This window comes from Chiloscyllium plagiosum, chromosome 15 (genome assembly GCF_004010195.1).
Source record: "Chiloscyllium plagiosum isolate BGI_BamShark_2017 chromosome 15, ASM401019v2, whole genome shotgun sequence".
NCBI classification, from domain to species: Eukaryota; Metazoa; Chordata; class Chondrichthyes; order Orectolobiformes; family Hemiscylliidae; genus Chiloscyllium; species Chiloscyllium plagiosum.
This window is the reverse complement of record NC_057724.1, coordinates 7,622,493-7,646,307: the sequence shown is the minus strand read 5'-3', so window position 1 is coordinate 7,646,307 and position 23,815 is coordinate 7,622,493. Positions and strand designations below refer to the sequence as shown.

The window sequence follows — 23,815 nt, the reverse complement described above, 5'->3', positions numbered from 1 at the left end:
AGTAGTAATATCTGGAATACTCCCGGTGCTACAAGCTAGTGAGGGCAGGAATAGGAGGATAGAGCAGATGAATGCATGGCTGAGGATCTGGTGTATGGGACAACGAATCACATTTCTGGACCATTGGAATCTCTTTTGGGGTAGAATTGACCTGTACGAGGAGGACAGATTGCACCTAAATTGGAAGAGGACTAATATACTGGCAGGGAGATTTGCTAGAGCTGCTCGGGAGGATTTAAACTAGTAGTTGGCAGGTTTAGTGTCACACACTGTCTCACTGTTTAATTGGCTCAAGTTTTATCCCACACCCTCACCAGTGCTGCAACTGTCCTAATGTGGCAATGACATCGGGCTGCTAAAAGACATATTCTGACTGTCCTTTGGTTGAGATGTTAACCCAAGGCTCAGTCTTCCCTCTCAGGTTAATATAAAGGGTGTTGTCACAAAGAAGAAAATGTGGCTTCTGCCCACTGTCCCTGCCGATATTTTTCCCGCCACCCATGTTGCAAAAGAGATGATCAAATCATAAATGCATTGCTGCTTCAGGGTGTTTGCAAAATGCAAGTTGGCTCCTGTGCTTCAGCAGCAACCTCAGCTCAATGATTTATTCTATTTCCAAGCATTCTATTAGTTTGTAAACAAATTTACTTTTTGGTGTGGCATAGAGCTGTGCAGAATCATGAAGGAGCCTTGAAATGCGCGGGCTATTCATCTGAAAAAAGTAACAGTTTGTCCCAATTTCCCATTGTTTCCCCAGATCTCTGCATTATTTTTTCTTTCAAATTATATCCAATTCCATGAGAAAATTAACATTGAATCTGCTTCCACTATCCTCCAGCATACATTGAGATCTAATTGAGATGATCGAGTAAAAATGTCCCCACATCTGATTTCAACCTAATGGTATATTCCTGTCAGGATGAAAGGGAAGGCTGGTAGGTATAGGGAATGCTGGATGACTAAAGAAATTGAGGGTTCGGTTAAGAAAAAGAAGGAAGCATATGTAAGGTCGAGTGAATCCTTAGAAGAGTATAAAGGCAGTAGGAGTATACTTAAGAGGGAAATCAAGAGGGCAAAAAGGGGATACGAGATAGCTTTGACAAATAGAATTAAGGAGAATCCAAAGGGTTTTTACAAATATATTAAAGACAAAAGGGTAACTAGGGAGAGAATAGGATCCCTCAAAGATCAACAAGGCGGTCTTTGTGTGGAGCCTCAGAAAATGGGGGAGATACTAAACAAGTATTTTGCATCAGGGTTTACTGTGGAAAAGGATATGGAAGATATACAATGTAGGGAAATAGATGGTGACATCTTGCAAAATGTCCAGATTACAAAGGAGGAAGTGTTGGATGTCTTGAAACGCATCAAAGTGGATAAATCCCCAGGACCTGATCAGGTGTACCCTAGAACTCTCACTGCTGGGCCCCTTGCTAAGATATTTGGATCATCGATAGTCACCTTCCGGTGAGGTGCCGGAAGACTTGAGGTTGGCACACATGGTGCCACTGTTTAAGAGGGTTGTAAGGACAAGCCAGTGAGCCTGATGTCGGTGGTGGGTAAGTTGTTGGAGGGAATCCTAACGGACATGAATTTGGAAAGGCAAGGACTGAGTCGGGATAGTCAACATGGCTTTGTGCGTGCGGAATCATGTCTCAAAAACTTAAGTTTTTTGAAGTAACAAATTGGACTGATGAGGGCAGAGTAGTAGATGTGATCTACATGGACTTCAATAAGGCGTTCGACAAGGTTCCCCATGGGAGACTAGTTAGCAAGGTTAGATTTCACTGAATACAGGGAGAACTAGCCATTTGGATATAGAACTGGCTCAAAGATAGAAGACAGAGGGTGGTAATGGAGGGTTGCTTTTCAGGCTGGAGGCCTGTGACCAGTGGAGTGCCACAAGGATCGGTGCTGGGTCCTCACTTTTTGTCACTTATATAAATGATTTTGATGCGAGCATAAGAGGTACAGTTACCAAGTTTGCAGATGACACCAAAATTGGAGGTGCAATGGATAGTGAAGAAGGTTACCTCAGATTACAACAAGATCTTGACCAGATGGGCCAATGGGCTGAGAAGTGGCAGATGGAGTTTAATTCGGATAAATGCGAGGTGCCGCATTTTGGGAAAGCAAATCTTAGCAGGACTTATACACTTAATGGTAAGGTCCGAGGGAGTGTTGCTGAACAAAGAGACCTTGGAGTGCAGGTTCATAGCTCCTTGAAAGTGGAGTCGCAGGTAGATAGGATAGTGAAGGCGGCGTTTGGTATGCTTTCTTTTATTGGTCAGAGTGTAGAGTACAGGAGTTGGGAGGTCATGTTGTGGCTATACAGGACATTGGTTTGGTCACTGCTGGAATACTGCGTACAATTTTAGTCTCCTTCCTATCTGAAAGATGTTGTGAAACTTGAAAGGGTTCAGAAAGGATTTCCAAGGATGTTGTCAGGGTTGGAGGATTTGACCTATAGGGAGAAGCTAAACAGGTTGGGGCTGTTTTCCCTGGACCGTCGGATGTTGAGGGGCAATCTTAGAGGTTTACAAAATTATGAGGGGCATGGATAGGATAAATAGACAAAGTCTTTTCCCTGGGGTCGGAGAGTCCAGAACTAGAGGGCATAGGTTTAGTGTGAGAGGGGAAAGATATAAAACAGATCCAAGAGGCAACTTTTTCCACAGAGGGTGGTACGTGTATGGAATGAGCTGCCAGATGCAGTGGTGGAGGCTGGTACAATTGGAACATTTAAAAGGCATTTGGATGGGTATATGAACGGGAAGGGTTTGGAGGGATATGGGCCGGGTGCTGGCAGGTGGGACTAGATTGGGTTGGGATATTTGGTCGGCATGGACAGGTTGGACCAAAGGGTCTGTTCCATGCTGTCCACCTCTCTGAATCTATGTGCGAGGCCATGAATTTTAGGAAGTCAAAGGAATACACAATTAATCAGAAGTATGTCAAAATGTACTTTTGGCTATTATGAAGGCATATGGAATTCTTCAACTTATTAGTCAAGGTATAAACAGAGAGCAGTCAGGTTATGCTATAACTGTGTAAATCATTTGTTATGCCACAACTTGAGCAGTGCGTGCAGATCCAATCACCTCATTATAGTAAGGATGCAATTGTACTAGAGAGATTACAGCGGCAATTTAAAGGATGTTTCCATGACTGAAAAAAGCTAAGTGATGAGAAAAGATAGTTCTCGTTGAAAAGAGAATGTGAGGAGGCTTAGTAAAAGTGGATAGGAGAGGCCTTAGCAGAGTGGTCAATGATGAACAAGCACAGATTTAAAGTGATTGGTGGCAAGATTAGTAAGGTGAGGAACAGAAGCAATTTCACGCAGAGTGCACGACAGGTCTGGAACTCATTGTCTGAATGGGTGCTACAGGGAGAAACAAACAATACATTTAAGAAGTGTCTAGATGTGCACATATGTTGCCATGTGTAGGGTTATGGACCAAATCCTGGATTGTGGGACTTGGTTGGGTGGCTTTTTTCTTACTGCGAAATTTCTGGGGTTCATTCTAGAATAGTTCCATTTAAATAAATCAATGAATTCATTCAAAAAACAGTTCAATATATTGGAGATACCCTTTGTAGGAGCAAAGGTGAAAATGAAAGTTCGATTTCTACATAACCGGTGTGCTACAAGTAGCCTCAGTATCTCTAAACTCAGGAAAACTACTGAGGGACGGCACATTTTAGGATGTCAAGTTAAGAAGCACTAGACTCTGGTGTAACACTTTTCACGGTTGAACACCTCAAAGATAATCACCGTTAAGACTTAAGAAAAACTTTTTAAAAAAATCTGTATATTAGACAAAGATAACGTGCTGTTAACTGAATTCTTGTAACCATTCACCTTCAGTACACGGTTTCCTTCTTGGCCTTAATCTTCTGGTCTCTTAATTATTGGAGACCAAACATACAAGTGAAAATGCACAATAGTACCCTGTGGAAGTCTCATCATACTGACATACATGGGAATTGCCAGAAAGTTTAAATTTGGAATGGGCATTTCCCCTGCTCCCTGGTTCTCTACAAATATCTCTGACTCTGTGCTAGAGTTCGAAATTTTGGACAGTTCCACAGAACTTACTTGGGTAGTTACCTATTAAACATTTGTCAGATTAACATCTATGGAACTCCACATAATTTAGCCATCCACCTGATCACCCTCTCCTTCTCAGCTACCTCACCCAATGACAAACATTCAGATTAAAACTTTAAACCAACCATACTGCAGCTTATGCTGAGGAACACGTGTACTTGTGTTCTGACTCTACCCATCTCTACTCCAACAGATTTTCCTGAGGGATGTTGCATTGCACATTACTCTGACAGCAGGTTGGAAGCCTCAGAAGATATGCATAGAATTGTCAAGTCGAGAGAATTGTGCAACTTGGTGGCAATTTCAATATTATTGCCCTGTTTGGATGATCAGGGCTATTGTAAATAAGACATTGGATACCACAATTTGTGGCTGCACCAATGGCCACAGGTTTCAATGTTTACAGAAAGCCACTAAATACATTTGTTCTGTATATTTTACACACCTAAGTGGGATCACAACATTTTTACATTCTGAAATTCTGAGAAATAAAACAACTATTAAATAATTTGGGAAATTCTCATCTTTGAATGAGGATTGTAACAGTTTTGAAATTGACTAAAATTAAGATTAACTTTTACATTCAGAACAATCAGGAAAATAATCCACAAGATGGAAAACTCAGCACTTCCGACTTATTTCTGCCTGACGGACGACTACTATTCTTCACCTCATCAGTGAGTTCTCTTCCAGAGTTTGATCTTGGTCTTTGCGGTCCTATTATCTCAGTTTCAGGAATGCCAGATGTTGATTCTCCAGCACCTTTCCCATTTTCCTGTAAGTTAGATTTTAAAAGCTCAGTTAAACAAAACATGAGTAACCTGGTAAATTGAATCTTAAAACAAATATCAGCCATTTTATCAGTTTGGGTTATTATGATTTGCTCTTACTTAATGAACACTAAATAATTTAGAAGGTCTGAGAGGTGATTGTGTCAATGCTCTCTAATGCACAAGATCCAATTTCTCATTTGTTCGAGTATGAACTGGAGCTCTGCCAATTCCTTCATTTTTGAAGGGAAGATTCTGCACATTTCCCAAAACAGAATTTAGATGTTACAAGCACAAAATCAAATGATTGTATTCAATGTCCCACCACTGCTAAAAATATAAGATTAAATCTTAAGGAAGTTTATTCTGCCAAAGAGATCATCATTGATCTAACCTTTGAACTTCAGTAATAGTCTGCTGAATCCACACTGTACTTCTTCCAAGGCCAAGATATCATAAGGTGCAGTATTCTGAATTCTACTCAGGCCTCCAGACGTGGCCCAACCAGGGCTTTGTACAGTGGAATAAAACCACATCCACAGACTTCTCCCTGTCAACTGCTTCAATTACTTCCTAAAGAAATCAATTGGATTCATCACGCAAAGCTTTTTACAAAATCACATTTACTTTCTCCAATCTGCTCAGGTTTTTTTTTAAGAGCTATCTCTCTTTATCCTTCATTACAGATTTTAATGACTTCTCCCTAAGTCTTGTTAGACAATAGGAAGTCCATGATTCCTGGTAACCCTATCACTCTTCTCTATAATCATCAGTACAAAACTCAAGCTGGTTATTTTGATTTCTTTTTCAACATGTCTTCAATCAGTAGCAACAAGGTCTGTGGAATCGGAAAGAAACTATGAAACAATGTTTAAGTGTCAAAGCCTGAAACCCTTACAATGGTGGTAGAATCCTCTGTAGTCAATTACAACACTGAAGTTATTTCTTATCCTGTAGAGTTGACAATTAACTTTCTAAATCTAGAAGAGAAACTGCTCTGCTTCACCATTACTGCCTGCCTCTTCTGAAAATAAAATTATCAGAAATGCTGCAGTTTTGGAATTTACATATTCTTTCCACTCAAATTCTGCATCATAATCTCACTCTCAAACTTCAAACAAAACTGATTTTTGCCTAAAGTAGAAAGGACATTCAATATGACAAGCTATCTTCCTTCTGAAATTGGAAAAGTTAAGAACCTTGTGTTAGATCCCAATGGCTTTCACCTATTTAATAGATTACAAAGATTAATATTTCATTGACAAATCAGAAATAACAGTTAACCATTTCAGACTCCAATCATTCATAATTCTTTGCCCTGAATGGTGTTGAGCTTTTTGAGTGTTGCTTGAATCATTCAAGCAAGTGGAAAATGCTCCGTTATACCGACTGGTGTCTTGAGAAATCATAAACAACCATCGGGGACAGAGAAAGTGAGTTGCCTGCCACAGAATTCATAGCCTTTGACCTCTTTTTGCAGCCCGAGTGGTTACATGACTGATCAAGTTCATTTTCAGCTCAATAGTAACCTTCAGAATGTTGATAGCGGGAGATTCAATGATAGTAGAACCATTGAATGTCAAAGGGCAGTGATTAGATTCCCTGTTGTTGGAGATGGTATTTGAGTGGCACCATGAAGCAGCTGAAGATAATTGGACACTATCTTGAGCAACTCCAATAGTGATTACCTGTGACTGAGATGATTGACCCCCAAGTAATCACAGCCATCTTCCTTTGTGCTTGGTACAACTCCAATCAATGGAGAACTTACTTTCTGATCACCAGTGACACCACTTTTGATGCAAAGTATATGCGCAGTTGCAACTCTTAAATAATCCCATTCCAGGGCTCCTGATGAACCCCTCTGATGATTGGTTAGCAATCATTTGAGCAAGTTGTTAAAACCCACAACTCCCTAACAACACTTCAGAATAAAAAGCCAATGTTTGAGTATATGACCCAGAGTTACAATAGATTGTCTCTAAGGTGTTCATGCTACAAAACAATGAAACTGACATGAGAGGACTTTATGAATTTGATATTACTAAGATAGAAAACTCCTGTCCTGCATCTGCAAGACTTAGAAAACAGTCTGGACATGGCAAATAAACTCAATTTTCTGGTTAAGATTACAAGTATTTAGAAGTATCACCACCTCCCTGAACTGGCTTCAAATAAATATACATTGACAGAGTTTGTGTTGGGAGAAGGATTAAACCAGGTTTCTACCAACTAACATTGTTGGGAGAAATACTGTTCTGTAAGTAAGTTAGCTTGCTGAGCTTGAACGTTTGCTTTCAGACATTTTGTCACCATGCTAGGTAACATCAGTGAGAATCTCTGGTGAGGCGCCGGGGGTACGTCTCGCACAGCCACATCCTAGGACAGGCGAAACAAATACATGCATGGGAATTCTTAGAGACTTGGCTTTCTATTCAGAACCCTATCTACCTTCCTTTGGAAAAAAGAACTGGAAATGACATCATCCAACTTAAGAAACCAAGACCTATAAAGAGAGGCGGGGCATACCACCAGCACTTCACCAGAGACCCCCTCTGATAATGTTACCTAGTATGGTGACGAAATGTCTGAAAACAAACCTTCAAGCTCAGTGAGCTAACTTGAGCTAAAAAAATTCTCAAAAATACTGCTCTGATTAAGATTATGATTAAGAGCTGAAACATACAGGGTCTCTTCCAAGAGATGAACATAATTTTTCTTTCCCCCTTTCTAAGCAGGGTTCAAATATACAGGGGTGTTGGGCAAATCTGCTCAAGAAATGTTACAAGTAGCCCAAAACAAATTCAAAGACAAGGTGAAAAATCAGGAAAGGTGGGCTAGCCTTCCACTAACATCAGTCAACATTACGATTCCTTCAAGGTCCAGGCCTGAGTAACAGTAGATTGTTTAGGGCTGGAAAGCATGCAGGGTTTGATTGGTGGATTAGTAAGTGTGGGAAACTGAATCTGTAAGGAGCTGCTCCTCCAACCACAGATTCTGTCTCTCCAGCTCTTCTGATCAGAGACAGAATCCATGATTGGAGCACAAAGTCTAAAATACTGGCACTTCAAAAACAGATTTCATTTATTAAATAGCTTGGCACTTCAAAAGCAGATTTCATTTATTAAATAGTTCCAGCAAATGAATATGATTATTTTCTACATACCTGTGCAGTAACAACTTTGTCTCCACTGGTTGCACTTGCAAGATCTAATGAGTGCTGCAGTTCTTTAGCTAGATTCTCTACAGCAGTATTGGGACTCACTAATCCACTGGATGCAACATAATCTGTGGGAACTGCATAGAAACAAAATACCAATTCTCAACTGAAAGTTTTCACTCAAACTGACAAAATGTTTGGAGCAGAGTGTAATAATTATGCACCTGTAAATAAATTCAACCCCTCTTTGAATTTATGTTATCCAAAATATTACAATTAAGGATAACTTTTTAGCAAGATTTACAAACAAGCAAATTTATGGAGAGATGCAAAATAAGGACAGAAGAACACAAAGAAGGCAACATTTTGGATTTTAACTTGATCAACAGTTGTTTGTCAGGGATCCAAAATTTTATGCAATGTCTAATATGGAGTCTAGCCTTAGACAAATTAATTATCTAACCGTACATGGTATATGAATGCGATGCATTCAAAGCATTCATAAGGTATTTTGAACACAGTTGAGATATTCAAGATTGTTAATGGAAGTCAAAACATCAATGAGCATGCACTCTGTATCAACCTTTCAAGGTAGAAATAAACAAGAGTTAATAATTCCTGACTCCAATCTTTCATTGTTCCATGAAGATTTGCATTGTGATATTCCACAAGTAACAATGTGAAATACACATCTTCAAAAGAACTTGGAACCAATTTATTTTAAGAACATATTTTTTGTCATAACATAGAACATAGAACATCCCCATCTTTTTGTTATTCTTCTCAAAGTGAATCACCTCACATTTAGCTACATTGAATTCCATTTGCCACCTTTCTGCCCAGCTCTGCAGCTTCTCTATATCCTTGCAGCTTCTCTATATCCTTGCAGCTTCTCTATATCCTGCCCAATCTGTTGATTTTACATCCACCTTGTTATCTGTGCCTTTCCAATTCAACTGATGATAAATTGTCAGAATCAGGCATTAAGTAAAATTACCAGGCCTATCCCTTAAGTGAAGGCATTGACCAGCCTATATTTGGTGAGCTCATGTCTAGCTGACATCTGCTTAAATTTAGGATTCCTGCCCAAAACATAAATTAATGCACTCTCTCAATTTTACTTAATCAGCTTTTAATTGGTAGAGGAAGAAATATAAAGTTTGGCTACAAACGGGCCTAACTATACATCTGTTGCTTGAAAACTGCTACGTAGAGGCAGCAGTCAAAGCTTTTCAACTTGCAGTCATTAGGACTAAGATGCAAGAAGCAGACGTGACAAACAAGACATGAATGCATATAACATGAGGGTCCTGATTGGTTGAGCCATCACTGGCACGGTGGTATACTGACAGCATCCTCGATTCAAAGTACAGAAGAGGCTCTTTGGCCCTTCAAGCTACACTAAATCTACACTACTCTCTCTTTCCAGTACTCGGCCCATAGCCTTGAACGTTATGATACTTTAAGCACTCGTCCAATTACTTTTGAAACATTGACAGGCTACCTCCAGGCATTGCATTCCAGACTCCCATCAACCTCAGTGAAAACACCTTTACTGCCTCTAAACCTCTAGACTTTCATCTTGAAAGTATGCCCTCTTGTTACTTACCTTTCAAACAAAGAGGAACAGCTGCTTTCTGTATCTTTATCATCCACTGCACCTCTACCAGGTGCACCCGCAACCATCTCTGTTCCAAAGAAAACAACTCAAGCTTATCCAGCCTCTCCATCACTGAAGTACTCAATTCCAGGAAACATCCTGGTGAATTTCCCTGCAACCTATCCAGTGCAATCACATCCTTCTTTTAGTCAGGAGACTAGAACTGCACACAGCATTCCAGCTGTGCCCTAACCAAAGTCCTGCCTTGCTCCAATGTAACCTTCCTGATCTTATAATCTATGCCACAACTGATAAAGACAAGCATTCTGTAGCCTGAACTACCGAATTAATCTGCCTTGCGACCTTCAGGATTCTGCAGACAAGCAACCCAGGATTCTTCTAAGCTTTCTAGTGTCCTGCCATTGATACAGTCACCACCTGCATTGCTCCTTCTAAGAGCATCACCTCAAGTTAAATTCCACCTGCCACTGATTTGTCCATTTGACCAACTTGTCTGTAGCCTCCTGAAATCTAAGACCTCCTTCCACATAGTCAATCACCCAGCCTATCTTTGTGTCATCTGTAAACTCATCATACAACACTCCCACCACTCTCATCTACATCATATGTATCTCATGAAAAATAAGGGATCCAGCACCAATCCCTTTGATACGCCACTGGATGCTCAACTCCAGACAGACAACAGCCTTCTCCCACCACTCTGTCGCCTACTACTAAAGTAATTTTGGATCCAACTTGCCATTTGTTACACCCATTTGGTAACCAAACAAATAATCTAGTTTCAATAACAAAGTGTTGGAAAAACTCAGCAGATCTGGCAGAACCTGTGGAGAGAAATCAGAATTAATGTTTTGGGTCAAATACCCCTTGTTAAATGATTACAGCCCGGAAAAGGTTGATAAATGTAGGAAGGGGGTGGGGGGGGAGAGGGAGAGCGAGGAGGGAGGGGGGGCACAGCAGTTGAGCAGACAAATTATCTAGTTTACTTCTGAGATGAGGTTTGATAAGTCTTCAAATGATTCCAATCATGGTTGTTGAATGTTTTTCACATGGAGGCTGGTAGCGTATTTCAATTTTTCTCTCTCAGTGAGCAAATTTCAGAAACATAGGCTTTAACAAAATAAAAATTATGAACCGATAACTAAATAATTAATAAAATGATTACCAAAAGCTAACTAATTGGTTTGTCCTTGCAGTTACGAAGCACAGCTGGAAAAAGTCTCAAGGCCCCAGATTCACAATTAGAAAAAAGGCATGGGGATAGCAGCACAGCCAAGGTGTTGGGAAAACACAAGATCCACGTTTGCTAAACCTCTGACAGTTCACCAGACATGTAGTGGAAACCAGACAAAAGGGTAGGTCAGGAAAGAGTTGCCTTGGGGGTTGATATTTTCTCTTCGCCCAGCTTGCTTCAGAGGAAGATGGTTCAGAAGGGAAGAAAAGGACGCAACGCCGGTTCTCACTCAGTCACCCTTGTCACTTTGAATCCTCCATCCCTGAAAGTGACACATTCCTGCTCCACGTCTCCCTCTCTCACAAACACCTCACCCCCACTCCAGCACCATCCCTTACATGCTCCCAACATACATACCTGTTCCTCACTTTCTTTCGTACACTGACCCACCCTCCCTCGTCCCAACACACACATCCTCCAATCCTCTATCTTTCCCCAACACACATTGTCCCTCCCTCCCTCATCACCATCCCAACTAATGTGCCCATTCCTCCTTCAAATCACCAACTCCCACACAAGCCTAGCTCTCCCTCTCTCATGCTCTCCACCTTTGCCACCTCACACACATACAAATCCCCTCCCAACACACTCACCTTGCTGACATCCCATTTACAGCAGTCTCTCCCTCACACTAGTCCAGCAGACTGACCAGCACCTGATGCACAGGCCTCAGACTGAATGCTTGTATAAGTCCTTGCTCTTCCCACTAGAGGCCATTTCTTTCCTTTGATTTTAGTTGATATGTAAACCTAACAGCAGCAAACATGCAGGAACTGTTTGGTTGGAGACATAAATCCTGACAAAACTTCCAATTAAACTTCACATATTTGGAACAATGGTCTATGAAGGGCCCGCTTCGCAGCCACATCATGACACGTGGGTAGCCTGGCCGCACTGCTCAATGGCCTTGCACTACCTGACTGTCCCTTGCTCCCTTCCTGGTCTTTGCCCCACTCCCTGGGCTCTCAGTCTCAGACTCTTCAGAAAACCATCCTCAACAAGGCCACAGATAGAGATGGTGACATTATTGGCATGAAATGCAGTAACATCGACCCCGCACGCACATATGCATTTTAGCTGAGGGATGTCTGTCACCAAGTCCATTTTTACATTTGCAAGTGGCCATTTTAATTATCTTTACATTCAGGCCAATTACTCAGTTTTAGTATGCAGCAAGGTTTGTTTGGTGCTCATAGATACGCAACTGCTTTGAGAGCGCTAACCAAAGTCACAGTAATTGCAAAGGCCAGATTATGTACAGGAATAAGAAACATTTTTAAAGCAAATTTGAGTAAAATCCTATGCTAACTTTTCTAAACAAACTCCATTGAAATTAGAAGCAAAGGGATGTTTATTGAGCTAACTCCATAAACATAAGATAGTTCTGCTGTCTAAAGTTCCAAACCAATACAGACTTCAGCTTTGCAAAGTGCTCAAGTCTGCTTTTCTGTTGTTAGGGAGAAAACCATCTGCAAAATTAATTCAAGTGTGACAAACAAAGCTTTGGGAACGTTAATGTAACTTCAGAACTCCAGACATATTTAACCGGCATTAATGTCTGAGACGGTGATTGAAAAATATCCAATATAGCTAAATTATACTGACTGATCTTTTCTGAATACAGTCAATTACGATATTATGCTTTCATTTTACAAAAAACAAATGTCACCAATCAAGCACTTGGAGCATGGGAATTACAAGGTGAAATCAGCATTATAATGATGCATACATGATAAATATATGAATTTGAGAACGGGACAGACTGAGAAACTTCAGATTATAATTAAATATTGGCAGAGAATATTGCTATTAGAAAGTATGAACTTACTTAAACTTGCTGGACACACATTTTGGCTCAGATCTTCCAATGTGGAGATAGACATTGTAAAAGCATGAACTAGATTGTGTGTTGGGAACATGTAGAAATTCCAATGCACCTGACTGTGTGAATTCCCCAGTAAAGGTAAAAATCCAATGGACACTGGTGTCTGGAGCCCTCTGAAAAAAATTCCCCAACTCTTGAGTTAAAGTTGGAGATCTTAAAAGATTCTGACTGAGCAGAATAGCTACCTAGGTATAGTTACCTAGGAAAAGTTAGAGAAATTGAAAACCAACTACTAGGTAACTATTCAACTCACTGCACACTGACCGCCCAGACACCAGACCAGATCCAACAAACCCTTCCAATACCCAGTGACTTGCTGGATGGGAACCTCCCAGCATGACCCAACTGTGATGAGTCTACCCACACCGAGATCTGAACCACTCCTGACAAGAACACACCATCCGCAAATGCCCCACAGACTAATACACCAAGTACTGACCCACTTACCTATTGCACCAACGCCTTTATCCCCCACCACCACAAAACCTTCACCCACTCAGTACGTACCCTCTTCCCTCCACCCCACCTTGGCATCCTGTTTCTTAGTGTACTTAAAACATTTAGGATCTCTCAGTAGCTATGTAAGTGGTTACAGGACTATCAAATGCTGGAATACTGCAGGATTGCTGTGAAAAGGGGGTGTGCCTTCAACATTGATTCACTGCACTGCTGGTTTCATGGAATCCTGGATTATGCTGGACAGGTGCAAATGAGAAGGTTCCTGATTAGATTCCCTACTTTGCGGAAACAGGCCCTTCGGCCCAACCAGTCCACACTGACCCTACAAACAGCAACGCACCCAGACCCTTTTCCCTCTGACTAACGCACCTAACACTATGGGCAATTTAATATGGCCAATTCACCTCACCTGCACATCTTTGGATTGTGGGAGGAAACCGGAGCACCTGGAGGAAACCCATGCAGACACAGGGAGAAAGTGCAAACTCCACACAGGCAGTCGCCTGAGGCTGGAATCGAACATGGGACCCTGATGCTGTGAGGCAGCAGTGTAACCACTGAGCCACTATGCTGCCCTTCTGGCACAGAAATTCACAGAGAGATCTCCCTGAAAGGCAAGTGTCCATTTCTTTCCTCTGATCAGGATCGGAAATAGGTTTGTGATTGGAAGATCTGGTATTACATGCAACTCAATACTAGCTACTTCAAAAATTGCACTCTTCGAGAAGATAATTTAAACATTCATGTCGAGAGGATTAAGAATGCAAGGATAATAAAAATAGAAGACTATTTGTTCTGATAACACAAACCCTGCAGCAACATCAGCATCATTTGCATCTCACAATGCAGTTGGAAAAATATGGAAGCATACATGTAACCTCAGTCCTTCAGCAAATACAAGATGGGTGTTACTTGGATATGCTGTGTGAAATTTTCCAAAATTCTCTCCCAGAAGAACACAGGAGTTTACATTACAACACAACAAAACATCCAAATATAAGCTCATGAATAACAATCTGGATGTCTCAGCCAAAATTAGAACAATCAACTATAAAAGTGATTTGAATTAATTGGCTGGATTATTTTCTGCATTATTATTTTGGCAGTTTTTACTAACATTGACATTTTTCTGAGAACATCTTCAATTTTTGGAAATCACAGATTCAATTGTCAACTTACAAAAGGCAACAGCTGTTCCACTAACCTTCTAGACCTAAAGAACCATGCACATCCAAGGCAGTTTCACTTTTCTTCTTTCGAGGAGGAGGAGCAGGCCGTGCAGGTGGTGGAGGCCTCGGAGGAGGGACACTTGAAGCTGGTGGAGGTGGGCGCATTGGTGTGGGTTTCTTTGTGCTAGCTACTATGTCGGGTTCTACATTCATCTGCTGCGGTAATTCCGAAGGCTGCAGCTCCTCAGAGGACATAACATCATGGAGAGGGAAACAATCTGCAGAAACGTGTTCCAAGATGTCTGCTTTCTTGATCTCTTTGACGTCCTCAGCTTTATCCACTTCTTGTTGCGATGACATAAAAGACTCTTCACTGCACTTATCCAAACACAAACTACTCTCAAACTCTGATGGTGTTTCATTCCCATCACTCAATGACACTGCTGTGACAGTTTCTGAAAATGGCAGAGTATCTGACAGGTTTGTCTGCTCAGTCTGTACATTTGAACTGCTTTGCTCTGTTAAGTCCTTTGGCTTTTTACACAATGGCTGATCAACGGTTAATAGCCCAGATATGTTGCTGAGCAGATCAGCTTCAGCTGATGCACAAACTACAACCTGGTCTTTTTTAAAAATGTTTTCCTCTTCACTAGTGTCTGAAGGTTCAACTGTTAGCTGACTCTTCGGTGGGTATTCTTCTTCTGGCTCCTCCAGGACCTGAGAACAAAAACAAGGCATAATCAGCTGCCAGGTCAGAAGAACGTTCAGCAGCAAAAACTGGTCTCTGCTCCTGAAATAATGTCAATTATTTGTGTTTTGTTGATTAATAATGATTTAAGCATTATGAATACTGAACTTGACAAGCCAATAATGATTAAAATGTCACCCTTCACTTCGGAACATAAGATATAGGATCAGGGTAAATTGAGTCTGCTCAGCTATTCAACTAGATCATGGCTGATTTTATATCACACCACCTTTTCCCACACTATCCCCATACCCCTCAATATCTTTAATTTCTAGAAATCAATTATCTGTCTTAGATATACTAAATGGCTAATCTTTCTCAGTCCTCTCATGTAGGAAACTCCAAAGAGTTACCACCCTCAGTGAAGAAATTCCTCCTCCACATATATTCCATCTGCCGTGCTCTTGTCTACCCACTAAGCATGTCGAGGGCCCCTGGAAGCCTCCTTGCACCTGCCTCTCAATCCACATTTCCACCTAGTTTTGTGTCATCAGAAAACTTGGGAGTATTACATTTAGTCCCCAAACCCAAATCAGTACCATGGATAGTGTATACTTTAAGGTAAAATTGGGAATTTATAAGCACCCCAACTTAGAGTTTGGCCAATGTAGTCTGGTTAACATGGGATGAAACTTAAAGAGAAACCTCGTGAAATCAAGTGATAGCTTTCACACGTCTGCTGTCAGCCACAGAAAGGAGTCAACTTCTTTGACACAAGAAAGAGATAAAAAATTCAGATTCTGCTATGGAGAAACAGAGCAGCTAATGTCTGGAGAAGGATGCATGCTAAAGTTGTTTTCTGTCTGAAAAGGGAACAGTACCAATAGGCGCTTTGGGGATTTAAGGAGTTGCCGAAGTGGACCTTGCTGGTAGCATCAGACAAGGAAGAGACAGGATTATTGTAACTACTTTCAACGGAATGCTGAAGTTCTGAGCTATTAAGTTATGAAGCAATTAGCCTGTAGTAGAGCTGGGAATAACTTAGGATTTGTTCCTCTAATGGCATGTCTGCCAGAACTGCAGTGCATAGTTAAATGAGTTGCAAGACCTCTCCCCAGTATGTTAAATAGTTAAAAGCAAAATGAAAACACGTTATTTTTATCTTTTAAAAAGCTTCACACCCACACAAAGCCATGAGGGAATCCTCGTTTTCTAAATGATGCCACTTCTGGGTACTAGTATGACAGAGGATCGTCCATTATAGATCATGACAAAGATAAAAAAACTTAGCAAAAACAAAAAAATCAGCCAGCAACACTCAAAGCTAATAACTCCTCAGAAGAAGTCTTGCAGCGCAAATGGTAAGTCCATCAGTGTGGTAAAGTATTTATGGACTTAGCTTAAAAGTTCAAAAACATATTAGGTTGAACTCAGAAGTAAAAGAAAATCAGAAAACTACTATAGTGGCTTACAAGCACAAAAACAAACCTCATCTTTATTTTCATTACTGTGATCAAATGGCAAGTCTTGAACAAATTTCTGTGTTCCATTGTCCATTTTATTCTATTGGGAAAACAGATCAAAAAATAAATCTATCATTCTACCTCGGCCTCTATGAGAATCCAAAATTAATAGGAGTTCAACAATGCCTGATGAGCAAATTGTGGTTTAATACACAATAAATGACAGACACACCAAAGCTGGTATCTTACAAACTGGCTCAGCAGTACACTCAGATTTAGATGGTCACACTCAGTTACACAGTCTTTCAAACTCCACCTTCTTCTTAAAAAATGTTAGTTTTGATTCTTCTAGAATGTAGCCTAATCCTCAGCTGATAGCAACACACAATGTGCCAGAGTTTCAGAGGCATGGTCTTCTTACCTGGTGCATATCTGCAGCACCTATGCACACATGACTGGATGGGGACCACCCATCAATATCATTTTCCAATAACAGAAATAATTGCAATAACCTCTTAACTTAAAGATCTGGACTCGGCCTTCCTTAGTCTGGACAGGTTTGCATCACTGGACTCAAACTGCTAATGCTCAGCATTGACTCAAGTCTCCACATAATCTAGAAACAATCCAGAATACTCCTCTGGCAAAATCTCAGTTCCTCACACCTCAACTGGCACTCCTGAAACTCTCAAAAATTTTAAGACATTTAAATCATTAACTAAAATCTACACATTGTAAAGGTAAATGAGAAAGTTTTCCCACATTAAAGTTTCTTTGTGAATTAAAGATACGCAAAGAAATATCCCAATAATGTCCCTATTTACCTTTTCTTTCATCTAACGATCTGGAAAGCAAATCTGATCAGCCACGATCCCAGTAGCTCAAAATAGTAATTTATTTATTCTGTTCATTTTCTCCCCCTTGCAGACATAACTCTGAAAATCTAACTTAATTCTTCTATATCTAAAGAACTGCCTCAGCTATGCTGAGCTATATCCACTATTCTAGTTGGTTCTGAGAGAATGCTTTGCAATTATACTATTGCCAACACTTCATCTAGTCCTTTGGTGTTCCAACTAATGTCAATAGTATAACACTTTTTAAATTCTCTCGTGGGACATGCGTGTCACTGGTCGGCCAGCATTTATTGCCCACCCCAGTCGCCCTTGAGAACAAAATGATCAGCTATCTTCTTGAACTGCTGCAGTCCATGTGCTATAGGCAGATCTACAATTCCATTGGATAGGGGAGTTCTAGGATGTTGACCCAGCAACATTGAAAGAATGGCAATATATTTCCAAGTCAGGATGGAAAGTGCTTGGAGGGAAGTGTGCAAGTGGTGGTACTCCCATCTATTTGCTGCACTGTCCTCCTAGATTTGTGGTCTTGGATTTGTAAGGTGTTGTCCAAGGATCTTGGGTGAATTTCTGCAGTGCATCTTGGACATAGTACACACCTGCTACTATTGAGCATCGGTGGTGGAGTGTGTGGATGCTTGAATGTTATTGGAGCTGCACTCACCCAGGCAAGTGGGGAATTATTCCATCAAATTCCTGACTTGTACATCGTAGATGGTGGTCAGACTTTGGGGAGTCAGGAAGTGGGATACCTGCTGCTGTGTTCCTAGCCTCTGACCATGGGGAATTTAGTCATTGTAACACCACCGAGTGTCAGATTGGTGGTTAGATTAAGAGAAAATGATGACTGCAGATGCTGGGGATCAGAGTCGAGAGTGTGGTGCTGGAAAAGCACAGCCAGTCATACAGCATCTGAGGAGCAGGAGAATCGATGTTTTGGCCATAAGCCCTTCATCAGGTGGTTAGATAGTCTCTTACTGGAGATGGTCATTAAGTGATGCAAATATTATTTGCCATTTGCCAGCCTAAACCTGGATACTCTCTCCATCTTGTTGCATTTGAACATTGTGCAAGCATCAGCAAACATCCCCACCTCTGACCTTGTGATAGAGGGAAGGTCATTGACGAAGCAGCTAATGATGGCTGGGACGAGGACACTGCTCTGATGAACACCTGCAAAGATGGAGTAGAGATGCCTGACCTCCAACAATCACAACCACCGTGCTATGTGCCAGATGCCCTTTTTTTAATTCATTCATTCACTGGATGAGGGCATCGCTGGCCGTCAAGTATTTACTGCCCTAGTGCATTGAGTATCAGAGTTGGGGCATTATGTTGCAACTGTACAAGACATTCGTCAGGTCACTTTTGGAATACTGTATTCAATTCTGGTCTCCCTGCTATAGGAAAGATGCTGTTAAATTTGAAAGGATTTAGAAAAGATTTACAAGACATTGCCAGGGTTTGAGCTATTGGGAGTGGCTGAATAAACTAGAGCTATTTTCCCTGGAGTATTGGAGGCTGAGGGGGGACCTCAGAGGTTTATAAAATCATGAGGGCCATGGATAAGGTGAAGGGCCAAGGTCTTTTGCCCAGGGTAGTCAAAACCAGAGGGCACAGGTTTAACGTGAGAGGAGAAAGACAAAAAGGATCTAAGGGGCAACTTTTCATGCAGAGGGTGGCGTGTGTATGGAATGAGCTGCCTTGGGAAGTGGAGGAGGCAGGTACAAATACAACATTTAAAAGGCATCTGGATGGGTATATGAATAGGAAGGGTTATGGGGGATATGGGCTAAATGCTAGCAAATGGGACGAAATCAATTTAGGATACCTAGTCAGCACAGACGAGTTACACCAAAGGGTCTGTTTCCATCTGTACAACTATGACTCTGACTTGATGATACCTCATTTTTAGGTATACCTGGTGATGCTCCTGGCATGCCCTCCTGCACCTTCCATTGAGCCAGGCTTGATCATGTTGGAGTGGAGGATATGCATGTCACAAAGTTGCAGACTGTGGTGTATGAATGTCCTGCTGGTGATGGCCTACGGTGCCTCACAGATGTCCAGTCCTGAGTTGCTGGATCTGAGGTCTGTCCAATTTAGTATGGTGATAGTGCCATACACAATACATGGAAAGATATTCTCAATGTGAAGATGAGACTTCATCTCCATAAGGACTGTGCAGTGGTCACACTTACCAAAACAGTCAAGGACAGATGCATCTGCAGCAAGCAGACTGGCCAGGATTAGATTAACTATAATTTTCACTCTTGCTGGTCCCTTCACCATCTGCTGCAGACCCAGTTGAGGAGCTATGCTCTTTTGAACCTGACCAGCTCAATCAGTCGTCTTACTGTTGAACCACTCTTGGAGGAGTGTATTTTGTGCCCTTGCCAACCTCAGTCCTTCATCCAATTGTTGCTCAACATGGAGGAGTAATGAATCATCAGCTGAGAGATAAATTTGTAAAAATGTGTCAGTATATGCCCTATCATACAATATATTTGTGGCATGGTGACTCAGTGGTTAGCACTGCTGGCTCTCACCGCCAGGGACCCAGGTTCAATTCCTGCCTCAGGCAACTGTCTGTGAGGAGTTTGCACATTCTCCCTATGTCCCCTGGGTTTCCTCCAGGTGCTACGGTTTCCTCTCACAACACAAAGGTATGCAGGTCAAGTGAATTGGCCATGCTAAATTGCCCATCGTGTTTGGTGCATTAATCAGGGGTAAACATAGGGTAGGGGAATGGGTCTGGGTGGGTTACTCTTGGAGGGTCGGTGTGAACTTATTGGGCCAAATGGCCTATTTCCATACTGTAGGGAATCTAATTTTTGTATCACTTTTATCTTGCATGACTTTATTTTTAGTGACCCGGACACCTTCTGTCTTCTCCCTAAAGCAAGAACCCTTTCTTTTCCTTCTGTTTATATACGTGATCATAACAAAGAGATTAAATTGTGGTTTATGGTCAATAAATACATATCCAGCATGATGCTTGTAATACTATTTATCAAAACTCTGCAATTATTTGGTTAAACATTAATTATATATTTTTAGATGTTTTCCAGTCACAAAACATTTTAAAAACATTTCAAAAACATTTTAAAATGAGGGAAATGGTAATGCTGATATATTGTCAGGTTAAATACAGATTCAAACAAATCCTAGCTGCTTAACAGTAGCAAAACTTAATTACTACTGCCTTTCTTAATAGCTACCCCTACAACCCCAAGGTTTCTTAGCTTTTAACCATGTGAAATACAACACATTAGTGTACCTAAATTGAACATGGTGTGAAATGATTCTGCTTTACACTAAAATTTCAGCATCAGAGAGACTCTGAGAATTCGCAATGAACTTTGCTTTCAAACCAGTTCAGGTATTAACTGCAGATTTGCACCACAATTCAACATTGGTGGTAAGTGAAATTACTTGACTTTATAACAAGTTATGATTTACCATCATTTGAAACAAAAGCTCTCCTTTTGGAGCAGAATATATTTAAATGAGCCAATTTACACAACCATTCAGCTTGAAGTCAAAGACCATACTGTGAAAAGTTATAGCACTTACTGCTGAATCTATTCTTGGATTTCTCAATGCTCGTCATAGCCAATTTTCACTTCATAAAGTTGTGCTCAGAACTATGACACCTGAGACAGATTCATTGCTTTTAAAATAACAAATATTTGCATAGAAAGACGTGTAAAGCTATGAGGAATCTGTCGAAAGTGGGCTTAAATAGCTAGATATTTTAAACTGCTAGTCTAGAACCATTCTAATGGCTTGAACATTAACAGCGCAATCATAACTTTTTGCAGGGCAGATGAAATGCCAAGTTTTCTCCTATAGTAAAGTCCATCACCATTAATTTTGTGTTCATTTCAACACATGCATTTTACTTTCTTCTTTTAAAAATGAACTATTCATAATAAATATTTCCACGAAAGCCACAATTTGACAAATAAAATTTCTTGAATAAAGCAATCTCAAATAATTAATTTCATAGTTTCATCTTATAAATTGAAAACTAGCTTAAGGAATTAGGAGCCAGTCATCTATGATGTTTTTATTTTTATCTAAAACACAAGATTTAGATCGCTACAGCTTCAGTAATACCTAGCACTGCTAGGTTTGTCACTTCAGAGCATCCAGCATCACATTGTAAAAACATTCCACAACACAAACAGTAAGTTTGAAATTACAAAGCAAAGCTAAAGAAATCTTCAAGTGCCTCAGAGAATGAACTGCTGTTTTGAATGCAAGATTTATGTTGGCAGATGTGATAGTTAGTTTGCAGCAACAACATAAAAATGCAATAATGATTTTGGTAGTAGTTGAAGGATGAAAGTTGGTCAGGGCATCTATAAAACTATTGACTGTTTTAACAATGTAATAGGATCTTTAACATGAACAGGAAGACAGTACAATCAAACAGCCTACATCAAGGATTGTACTAACAACAATGCAGGACACGCTTCCTATTGCATTGAACTGTTACCCACAATTACATGCTCAGCTCCCACTCTATAGCATGAACAGGCTCCTACTAAATAAGCCACTACTTCAATAGAAGTACACTAAGAATCCAAGACTGGGTTTCCTGTAGATCATCATCTTCATTACCAAGTTGACATGTCCAAATTATAACTGCCATTGTAACACCACAAATCTCTCCACAGTTCAACAACAGCAACTGTACTTAGAACTAAAGTTCAATTAGACTGGAATGCGGAACCACAGATTAACTCAATGAGTAAAGATGTACTTTTTCCTTCACTCCTAAACTCCTTAAATTGTGTAACAGAGGCAGGTACTGAATGCTAATCTTCCCATCATGATCCTCCCATCATATTTTGCTGATGTACAATACCCACCTTAGCAGAGGTAATGACCTTTTTGGGTGACCTAGAATGGAGGAAAAAGAAGAGAGAGATGTTATTCTGTTAGGCTATCAAGAGACATTTTAAGACTAGCTATAGTATTAATGGTAGCAATGGCTAGCACATATTACTTTGACTCTACAAAACAAAGAATACTTCTGTATTAGAAATATTTCTAACGTTACACAGACATGTACATTGGAAGAGCTACAGCAGTAGGAATCACATCAAACAAAACTGGAACTTGAAATTGATGCGAATAGTTTGCAAATAACATTAATTTCACAAATTGCAAAGCAACTGAATCATTGAAAGCTTACAAATGAGAACTCTCAAAATGATTTCAGGATTAGCTAAGTAAGGACACACACGAATGCATAGATTCAAATTGTGCTTCAGTTCGGATCCAGTTAAGAAGGTATGCAAGTCACATGTTGTCAGCTGACAGGTCATCAGTGATTCCTTACAACAGATATTTTTGTCAAAAGTCTTCACAAAGAAAGTGATATACTTCAGAAACCTAACATGAGGAGAAAGTGTTTGTGCTTTATGAAGACTATCGTTTCTATCATTGTGCTCAAGTCAGTTATTTTTAAAAAAAATTCCATTTTGCCATGACTGTTGTTCTGAAAAAGTTATTCTTAGGATTTAGTGTTCGCCAAACCCTGATAGTAAGCCTGAACTTGTAGTTTTCCACTTTGTACGAAGTCTTTTTTCTTGGAATTAATTTCAAAATGTTGTTGATCCGTACAGATAAAGAGACTAAACATACTATTAGCTTAACAATATGTTTTTTAACTTCATACTCAGCTTTGTTCCTCACTAACCCCAAGAACTCCCTCATTCTTCTGATATTCAGCATGTGATTCACTTCTGGAGGGCACTCAAAAGAATGCCATCGTCCTCTGGTAACTATTTAATTTGCCTTGATTCGAATTCTAAGAAATAAGACTTGAATTTACTGCCTCTTGACTGTGGATACATTTGTTTTCCAAATTCTTCCAAGTTAACCTGCTGAGTGCTTTCTTTCATCACAAGTTTCAGTGAAGACCACTGTAGCTTCTTCATTAGGCCATTTCTAAATGATTCAGTTATTCCCACTCCTGGGAATCCCTGCAAATGATGAATTTCATTACCGTAGAGCTCGGTAAAAAAGATTAAAATCATATATATTTATTTTTGTGATTTAATTTGTGATGTGTGCAGCTGAATTTATGATTTTGCAGATAAAGAATTTACTGTATGTTATTAATGCTACCCACATCCTCAGGTTTTATAAAAGACAACTTCAGAAGTAGTGAATACATTGGTTTTAAACTTCCAGAACTGTTTAGATTCTAGACTAGTTTATTTAGAATGGAAGTTAGTAAATGTAGCCTCAGTATTCAAGAAAGCAAGGTTAAAAAAAACAGGCAACTTTTATCCAGTAAATTTGAAATTAGAGAGGAAAATACTAAATTCTATTGGGACACCACAGCACTTGAAATCAAAACGGGGGGGAGGGGAGGGGAG

The 23,815-nt window shown here is 40.3% G+C and overlaps 1 protein-coding gene across 4 annotated transcripts in view; it reads right to left on the bottom strand.

The window, feature by feature from the left end:
- wdr44 (WD repeat domain 44) overlaps nt 1-23,815 on the bottom strand; it is a 62,341-nt gene that overhangs the window by 32,978 nt on the left and 5,548 nt on the right. Inside the window, exons 2-6 of one of the 4 annotated variants that reach the window (XM_043704365.1) lie at nt 22,298-22,328; nt 16,586-16,660; nt 14,445-15,126; nt 8,048-8,178; nt 4,782-4,886 (exon numbers count right to left, since the gene is read on the bottom strand). In XM_043704365.1, the coding sequence (XP_043560300.1) occupies nt 4,782-4,886; nt 8,048-8,178; nt 14,445-15,126; nt 16,586-16,660; nt 22,298-22,328 (1,024 nt within the window). Of the gene's footprint in view, nt 1-4,781; nt 4,887-8,047; nt 8,179-14,444; nt 15,127-16,585; nt 16,661-19,618; nt 19,845-22,297; nt 22,329-23,815 lie in introns of those variants that run through there. The other 3 variants (XM_043704368.1, XM_043704367.1, XM_043704369.1) reach the window with 3 other exon arrangements.